The 9,899-nt window shown below is 39.3% G+C and overlaps 1 gene segment (V, D, J or C); it reads left to right on the forward strand.

Moving 5' to 3' along the window:
* Nucleotides 1-7,759, forward strand: LOC116903453 (the record flags this gene model as incomplete). The annotated part of the segment is given in 3 exon segments: nt 1-55; nt 166-454; nt 7,726-7,759. Coding segments are annotated over 3 exon segments (378 nt in total), but the record flags the coding sequence as incomplete, so codon positions are not given.
* Nucleotides 7,760-9,899: the final 2,140 nt, after the last annotated feature.

Here is a 9,899-nt window from a genome sequence, read left to right on the forward strand (position 1 = left end):
ATGGACATGAGGGCCTATGCTCAGTTTCTTGGGTTCTTGTTGCTGTGGTTTCCAGGTAAAATGAACTAAAAGGGAATTTCACTGATTAGTGTTGACTGTCATTTGGGCGATGCCATCCTTTATAATGCATAACTATGTGGATATTCATTATGTCTCCACTCCTAGGTGCCAGTTGCGACATCCAGATGACCCAGTCTCCGTCCTCCATGTCTGCATCTCTGGGAGACACAGTCACTATTAATTGTCTGGCAAGTCAGGACATTGGGAACTATTTAAGCTGGTACCAGCAGAAACCAGGAAAATCTCCTAAGCTCATGATTTATGGTGCAACCAACTTGGAAGATGGGGTCCCATCAAGGTTCAGTGGCAGTAGGTCTGGGTCAGATTATTCTCTCACCATCAATAGCCTGGGGCATGATGATGAAGGAATCTATCACTGTCATCAATATTATGAGTATCCTCCCACAGTGATACAACTCATAACATAAACCCCTGTGGAAGCAGAAGTGAGACCCTTGGCTGCCCCATCTGCTTCTCCTCATGAACTACCTACTCTTGTTTTCAGATGTCACAAACAAAATTTGACACTAAACCAAGAAATACTTGAGAAAGTCCATTACTGAAAGTCTGGGGGATTTGGATTTGCTAATTAAAGCAAAATCATTACAATGATGAGAGGTCTGAACTTCACCACAGCTAGGGATGAGAGATACTTGAAAACTACAGAATACCCCAAAATAACTACTTTGCTTCATAGCAGTAAACTTTGAAGCAAAAGGAGATTAAGGCAACTCCTGGGAAAACATAGATATTTAGAGCTTTCTGACTTGTGACACTATGGATGTCCCAGGACAGTTAAGTTCAAACAAAAAAGGGAGAAAGAACATTGGAAATCTTGGAAAAGGTACTAGGAAGGGCTAGAGAGATGGCAAAACAATTAGGAATACCAGCTGATCTTACAGAGGACCTGTGTTCAGTTCTGACAATTCATCTGGTGGTTCAAAACCATTTATATCTCCAGTTTTATGAAATCCACTGACTACTTCTGACTTTCCTTGACACAGGCATGTACATTGTCATGCATAAATGCAAGTAAAACCACTCTTATCCATAACATTAAATAAAAGAACCCTTAAATACTATGAAAGCAGATTATCAAGAGAAAGCTGAAAGAATGCAGAGTAGAAAATGGAAATTAACCTATGACTCAAGCAAGAGGTCTAGTGGTGGGACTTAGTGATGGGAGCACTACAGGATAAAACATATAACTCTTTCATTCGCACACCCAGAAAAAGCCTACAATGTTTACAATTGTTAACACCATTGATAGCTTTTAATATATCAGTGATTTTTCTTGCTTGTCAGGCTGGCATTTAAGGAGAAGCTCATTCTGTCACAGGGTATGTAAGAGACTAGTCCAGTCTATAGACCTAGAAATATGAAACAAATACAGAAGCAACTTCCACAGATGTTCTCCAGGACAGTAAGGGTAGATGAGAGATGCTGAAAAGTAGTGTCTGCAGGAGGATCACATCATAAGCAACATAGAGGTCAGGGACATCATGAACCCTGAAGAAGATTAAATACTATTATTGAGAATGAGGGTCGAGAACAATAGCCTAATTTCAATGAACTGCTTAGCTTCTACTGCTCCATCACAGTGGTGTGCTCTCTACTGGAATGTTATTCCAAGTATAAAAAAATTACTTGATTTCTGCAAAATCATCTTTTCTGTAATGTACTATAATCTTGGGAAAGCTTTGTTAGCTTTGAGACCCCATGTCACATTTATAGGCACATTAACATACACAAATCCAGTGTAGATATTTTTCTGAACTTATACCCCAAATCTTTGAACTGAGTAGGGTGTGTGTGTGTGTGTGTGTGTGTGTGTCTGTCTCTCTCTCTCTCTCTGTCTCTGTCTCTCTCTCTCTCTGTCTCTCTCTCTCTGTGTGTGTGTGTGTGTGTGGTGTGTGTGTGTGTGTGTGTGTGTGTGTGTGTGTGGAAATTATGTCTGTTTTTATTCTTTTTAAAAATATATTTTAATATTGTATTTACCTTTTTGTTAGGAGCCATAACAGGACAAGCTTAACAACTAGCAGGTGATCATCTTAAGATGGCCTGCTTAGGATTATTATATAATCTGTGACTGGTTCTCCCTTGTTAAGCAAGGTTGTAAGGGATTAATTTTAGGAAAGATTCCTGCTATTAAAATGCTTTTCCTGTTGTAATTATTAAACATATATAACAATCATTATGTAATAGTACACCGCTTTGGAGCAGATCTCTGCAGATCTACAAAGAAGTACTGTCTTGTAGTGATGCTATATTGACAAATAGATGACTTCTTAAGTCTTAATAATGATCCTACAAGAATTCCTAAAACTGTAACAGTGATTATTAAGCTCTTTTAAAGTGGGACTGCTATTAAGTCTTTTTCTGATAGTCAAAATTGCAGTGAGAACTTTGCCAGTCTCCCAATTGTCACCAATTAATTGTTCTTAGATGGTAACCAGACCACATTCCAGGATGTTGTAAAACAATTAACCAACGGTCACAAAAAGGGAACTAACAACTTATTATAGGTGCTAGGACAGAGAATAAAATATCAACTGGGTTTATCTACACAAAACTTTATTAATAACTTAGTTATGGTTTTAAACCTTCATTGAGCCTGTGGAGCTGTTTAACCAGATAATTACTCCTAATAGATATGCATAGGAACATTCTCTGTTGTAAACTTCTATTTCAATTTATGATTTGATTTTTTTGTGTGAACTTGTGATGAACTTTGTAACATGTGATCATGTATTCTGAAAGATGTTTAAGTGCTGAGGACAAAGAGAAGACTCAGAACTGAGGTAAGAAAAACTGAGCTGAGCAGAACTGAGCTGAGCAGATGTGAGCTGAGAAGAACTGATCTGAGAGAGGAACTGAGCTGAGGAGAAGTATTTAGACAGAACACTTTTTAGACAGGACTGAACTCAAGAGGAACTTAGTAGTATAGGTATAGCATTGGGAGAAAAGGCATTGATAATAAGAGCATTATTACAACACCAGAGCATGAAGAGAGAGCAAGATTAGAAGGAGAATGCAGAGTGGAATAACTCAGAGACTCTAGGTAACATAAGAGAGCAGTGAGCAGAGTGCAGGGGAAAAGAGGAAAAAAGAAGCTGCAGAGAGCAGAAGGAGCAGGCAGTCTTCTTAACCATGGGGCAGAACAGGTCATTTCTTAATAGCAAGGCAGACTTAGTCTTATTAAAAGGAACAAGCTTCATTCTTACAAACTTGAGTTTAATTCATTTAGCATTACAAGGGTAGAAGCTTTTTCTTTCTCTATGCAATAAAGATTGGAGCTGATTTTTCATCCCGAATGAGTGAGTTTTTTCTGCACTGGTGCTTGCCTTTTGCTCCATACACATATGACAGTATGTAATGGTGAGGATGTATGCATGTGTACCTGTAAGAATATAATTGTGAGAATACATGGAAGTTGGGCCCAACTGCTGTGAGTGGAAATGTATAAAAGGCATTCACAAATCTGTTTATGAACTTATATAAATTTACTCATATTTGCCTGTGTAAGAGTTTTTCCTTCTGCAAGCGCTAGTCATTTCTCTTGGTTCAATAGAACTTTATTTTTCCAAACTACCCAATAACCTGACAAGCAAGAGACATAGGGACAAAAGGGAAAAAGGGTCTAGCAAGGAATCCTTTACTTTATCTCCTGCTGCTTTAGAATGAGGTGCTAAGTGAAAGAGACTCAAGTCTCTGACCTCAGGGGAACACAAAAGGCAGGTAAGCTACTGTAGCATAGTAACTTAGACATAGATAAGTAAACATTTTATTATTATACTGCAACCCCAAATATCTTGTAAGACCAAGTCTAACCCTCTGCCGATGCTCTTCTCCCTCTGTTGCCTCAAGAACCAACAAGAAAGAAGACCCCTCTTCCAGGGATGCCCTCCCCCTCCACCCCCCAGCATTTTTTTTACTGCTAGCCCTTTTCTTTTTCTTTTTTATTCTCTCCTGCAATGCATCCCAAGTACATTTTCCACCCCCACCCGCTTCCTGGTTTTTCTACTGACCCTCTCTTCTATATCTACTACTTCTCCATTTTCTTCAGTGAAGAGCAGCACCAACCACGAGATATCAACTAAAAATGGCACAATAAAATGCCATCGGACTATGTACAATCCATCGTATGAATGCAGGGTGAGGCAATTGAGTAGGAGGAAAAGTGTCTTAAGTGTAGGCAAATGGGTCAGAGATCCATCACACTATGATTGTTTGGAGTCCTACAATACTCCAAGATAAATAATCATAACATATGTAAAGGAACTAGTGCAGACACCCATTCAGGTTTTGTGACTGTTGCTTCATTTTCGTGAGCCCCTCTGAAGCCCTGCTTAATTGCTTCTGTGGGCCTTGCTCTCTGGATTCCTTGCCACTCTGGCTTCTGCAATCCTTTCTTTCCCGCTTCTGCTGGGTTCCCCAAGTTCTGTTTAATGTTTGGCTATGGTCCTATCATCTGCCATACGACATCTCTCTAATGACAAGAGGCTATGCACAGACATATAAGTATAGCAGAATATCATTAGGAATCATTTCATCTACACTTTCTTTTAGACCAGTAGTGTTTGGTTCTGTGCTACGTCTCCGGGCTATCCAGCTTTCATTTCCTGGCACTCCTGACGATATTGGGTATGGTATTCCCTCCTGTGGCATTGGTGTCAAGGGAGACCAGTCTTAGTTGGTCACTCTCACAACTTCCAAGCCATCAGTTCTTCTGCATATTTTGTAGTTAGGACAGGTTTTAGGTCAAATATTTTGTGGAGGATTGGTGTCTCAGCTTTACCACGTGCTTTACAGAAGATGGTTCGTTCAAGCTCCGTATTGTCCATTCCAAGGAGTTTTTGCTAGGACTTATAGGTTCCAGAAAGTTTCATGTGCATTAGATTTCTATATGGCCTATCAAAGATGTGGGGGTGTAGTTTCTATTTGCTTGAAAGTTTCATGGTGCTGCTTTATTTTTCTGTTCTTTATTTTTTTCTTGGATATTTTTATTTGCATTTCTTTTCTCCTTTTATTGGATTTTTCATTTATATTTCTTTTTTATTGGATATTTTTTGTTTATATTTCAAATGTTATTCCCTTTCCCAGTTTCCTGGACATAAGCCCCCTATCCCATTCCCCTCTCCTTCTTCTATTTGGTTGTTCCCCACCCCACCCACTGCCCTATTTAAGGTCCCACATTTCCCTACAATGAGGGTTCAACCCTTGAAGGATCAAGGGCTTCTCCTTCCATTGGTGCCCTCTCTACATTCTTTGCTGCATATGCAGCTGAAGCCATGGGTCATTCCATGTACAGCCTTTTTGTAGTGGTTTAGTCTCTGGGAGCTCTGTTTGACTGTCTCATCCTGCAAGACAGTCAACAAGGGTGCAGAGGGTACCTGGAAGAGAACGGGGGACAAGAGACACGAGGAAGGACACAAAGACAAGAGTCTGATCAAGGCAACAATTTTACTTTTTCCCAAGGCTGAATTTATACCATAACAGGAATAACAGAGAGAGGGGAAAGTGGGAAACATTTAGCAGTCCAAGGACACAGCTTTCTTGTGGTCAACTGATGGCAATAGGATGTTGGTTTTCAAGAAAGGTTACAGGTTTGTCAGATCATTAGTCAGCAGGATGTTGATTTCTTAGAAAGGTTGCAGATCGAGGGACCAACCGGATAAAGAGTTCTCTGCACCCAAATCCCATGGGAGGGAGAGCTAAATCTTCAGAGAGGCAGACATGCCTGGGAAACTAGAAGAGACTGCACGTCTGCACACATAACTGATTCCAGAGGAAAACACCAAACGCCATCTGGAACTGTGGTGAACGGAAGCTCCCGGAAAGGGCGGCACAGATCTTCCTGTTTGCTGCCTCCACGAAGAGCTCATAAGCAACACCCCACGAGCAAACTTGAGCCTCGGGACCACAGGTAAGACAAACCTTCCTACTCCAAGCGACCTGTCTAGTGAAATCAGGACATAGGCCCACAGGAACAGCTGAAGACCTGTAGATAGGAAAAACTACACGCCCGAAAGCAGAACACTCTATTCCCATAACTGGCTGAAAGAAAACAGGAAAACAGGTCTACAGCACCCCTGACACACAGGCTTATAGGACAGTCTAGCCACTGTCAGAAATAGCAGAACAAAGTAACACTAGAGATAATCTGATGGCGAGAGGCAAACGCAGGAATCCAAGCAACAGAAACCAAGACTACATAGCATAATCAGAGCCCAATTCTCCCACCAAAGCAAACACTGAATATCCAAACACACCAGAAAAGCAAGATCTAGTTTCAAAATCATATTTGATCATGATGCTGGAGGACTTCAAGAAAGACGTGAAGAACTCCCTTAGAGAAACACAGGAAAACATAAATAAACAAGTAGAAGCATACAGAGAGGAATCACAAAAATCCCTGAAAGAATTCCAGGAAAACACAATCAAACAGTTGAAGGAATTAAAAATGAAAGTAGAAGCAATCAAGAAAGACCACATGGGAACAACCCTGGATATAGAAATCAGAAGAAGAGACAAGGAGCCGTAGATAAAAGCTTCACCAACAGAATACAAGAGATGGAAGAGAGAATCTCAGGAGCAGAAAATTCCATAGAAATCATCGACTCAACTGTCAAAGATAATGTAAAGCAGAAAAAGCTACTGGTCCAAAACATAAGCAAATCCAGGACTCAATTAGGAGATCAAACCTAAGGATAATAGGTGTAGAAGAGAGTGAAGAGTCCCAGCTCAAAGGATTGGTAAATATCTTCAACAAAATCATAGAAGAAAACTTCCCTAACCTAAGGAAAGAAATACCCATAAGCATACAAGAAGCCTACAGAACTCCAAATAGATTGGACCAGAAAAGAAACACCTCCCATCACATAATAGTCAAAACACCAAATGCACAAAATAAAGAAAGAATATTAAAAGCAGTAAGGGAAAAATGTCAAGTAACATATAAAGGCAGACCTATCAGAATCAAACCAGACTTTTCGCCAGAGACTATGAAAGCCAGAAGATCCTGGACAGATGTCATACAGACCCTAAGAGAACACAAATGCCAGCCCAGGTTACTGTATCCTGCAAAACTCTCAATTAACATAGGTGGAGAAACCAAGATATTCCATGACAAAACCAAATTTACACAATATCTTTCTACAAATCCAGCACTACAAAGGATAATAAACGGTAAAGGCCAACATAAGGAGGCAAGCTACACCCTAGAAGAAGCAAGAAACAAATCGTCTTGGCAACAAAACAAAGAGAAGAAAAGCACAAAAACATAACCTCACATCCAAATATGAATATAACAGGAAGCAATAATCACTATTCCTTAATATCTCTCAACATCAATGGCCTCAACTCCCCAATAAAAAGACATAGATTAACAAACTGGATACACAACGAGGACCCTGCATTCTGCTGCCTACAGGAAACACACCTCAGAGACAAAGACAGACACTACCTCAGAGTGAAAGGCTGGAAAACACCTTTCCAAGCAAATGGTCAGAAGAAGCAAGCTGGAGTAGCCATTCTAATATCAAATAAAATCAATTTTCAACTAAAAGTCATCAACAAAGATAAGGAAGGACACTTCATATTCATCAAAGGAAAAATCCACCAAGATGAACTCCCAATCCTAAATATCTATGCTCCAAATACAAGGGCACCTACATATGTAAAAGAAACCTTACTAAAGCTCAAAACACACATTGCACCTCACACAATAATAGTAGGAGATTTCAACACCCCACTCTCATCAATGGACAGATCATGGAAACAAATTAAACAGAGATGTAGATAGACTAAGAGAAGTCATGAGCCAAATGGACTTATCAGATATTTATAGAACATTCTATCCTAAAGCAAAAGGATATACCTTCTTCTCACCTCCTCATGGTACTTTCTCCAAAATTGACCATATAATTGGTCAAAAAACGGGCCTCAACAGGTACAGAAAGATAGAAATAATCCCATGCATGCTATCAGACCACCACGGCCTAAAGCTGGTCTTCAATAACAATAAGGGAAGAATGCCCACATATACGTGGAAATTGAACAATGCTCTACTCAATGATAAACTGGTCAAGGAAGAAATAAAAGAAATTAAAGACTTTTTAGAATTTAATGAAAATGAAAGTACAACATACCCAAACTTATGGGACAAAATGAAAGCTGTGCTAAGAGGAAAACTCATAGCTCTGAGTACCTGCAGAAAGAAACAGGAAAGAGCATATGTCAGCAGCTTGACAGCACACCTAAAAAAGCTCTAGAACAAAAAGAAGCAAATACACCCAGGAGGAGTAGAAGGCAGGAAATAATCAAACTCAGAGCTGAAATCAACCAAGTAGAAACAAAAGGACCATAGAAAGAATCAACAGAACCAAAAGTTGGTTCTTTGAGAAAACCACCAAGATAGATAAACCCTTAGCCAGACTAACGAGAGGACACAGAGAGTGTGTCCAAATTAACAAAATCAGAAATGAAAAGGGAGACATAACTACAGATTCAGAGGAAATTCAAAAATCATCAGATCCTACTATAAAAGCCTATATTCAACAAAACTTGAAAATCTGCAGGTACAGAAGTTAAATCAGGAACAGATAAACCAGTTAAACAACCCCATAACTCCTAAGGAAATAGAGGCAGTCATTAAAGTTCTCCCAACCAAAAAGAGCCCAGGTCCAGACAGGTTTAGTGCAGAATTCTATCAGACCTTCATAGAAGACCTCTTACCAATATTATCCAAACTATTCCACAAAATTGAAACAGATGGAGCACTACCGAATTCCTTCTATGAAGCCACAATTACTCTTATACCTAAACCACACAAAACCCAACAAATAAAGAGAACTTCAGACAAATTTCCCTTATGAATATATCCCTTATGAAAAGTCCTGGAAAGACTAGGAATTCAAGGCCCATACCTAAACATAGTAAAAGCCATATACAGCAAACCAGTTGCTAACATTAACCTAAATGGAGTGAAACTTGAAGGAATCCCACTAAAATCAGGGACTAGACAAGGTTGCCCACTCTCTCCCTACTTATTCAATATAGTTCTTGTAGTTCTAGCCAGAGCAATCAGACAACAAAAGGAGGTCAAGGGGATACAGATCGGAAAAGAAGAAGTCAAAATATCACTATTTGCAGATGATATGATAGTATATTTAAGTGATCCCAAAAGTTCCACCAGAGAACTCCTAAAGCAGATAGACAACTTCAGAAAAGTGGGTGGGTATAAAGTTAACTCAAATAAATCAGTAGCCTTCCTCTACACAAAAGAGAAACAAGCCGAGGAAGAAATTAGGGAAACGACACCCTTCATAATAGACCCAAATAATATAAAGTACCTCGGTGTGACTTTAACCAAGCAAGTAAAAGATCTGTACAATAAGAACTTTAAGCCTCTGAAGAAAGAAATTGAAGAAGACCTCAGAAGATGGAAAGATCTCCCATGCTCATGGATTGGCAGGATTAATATAGTAAAAATGGCCATTTTACCAAAAGCAATCTACAGATTCAATGCAATCCCCATCAAAATACCAATACATTTCTTCAAAGAGTTAGACAGAACCATTTGCAAATTCATCTGGAATAACAAAAACCCAGGATAGTTAAAACTATCCTCAACAATAAAAGGACTTCAGGGGGAATCACTATCCCTGAACTCAAGCAGTATTACAGAGCAATAGTGATAAAAACTGCATGGTATTGGTACAGAGACAGACTGATAGACCAATGGAACAGAATTGAAGACCCAGAAATGAACCCACACACTTATTGGCACTTGATTTTTGAAAAAGGAGCCAAAACCATCAAATAGAAAAAAGATAGCA

This window comes from Rattus rattus, chromosome 6, assembly GCF_011064425.1.
Source record: "Rattus rattus isolate New Zealand chromosome 6, Rrattus_CSIRO_v1, whole genome shotgun sequence".
Taxonomy (NCBI): Eukaryota; Metazoa; Chordata; class Mammalia; order Rodentia; family Muridae; genus Rattus; species Rattus rattus.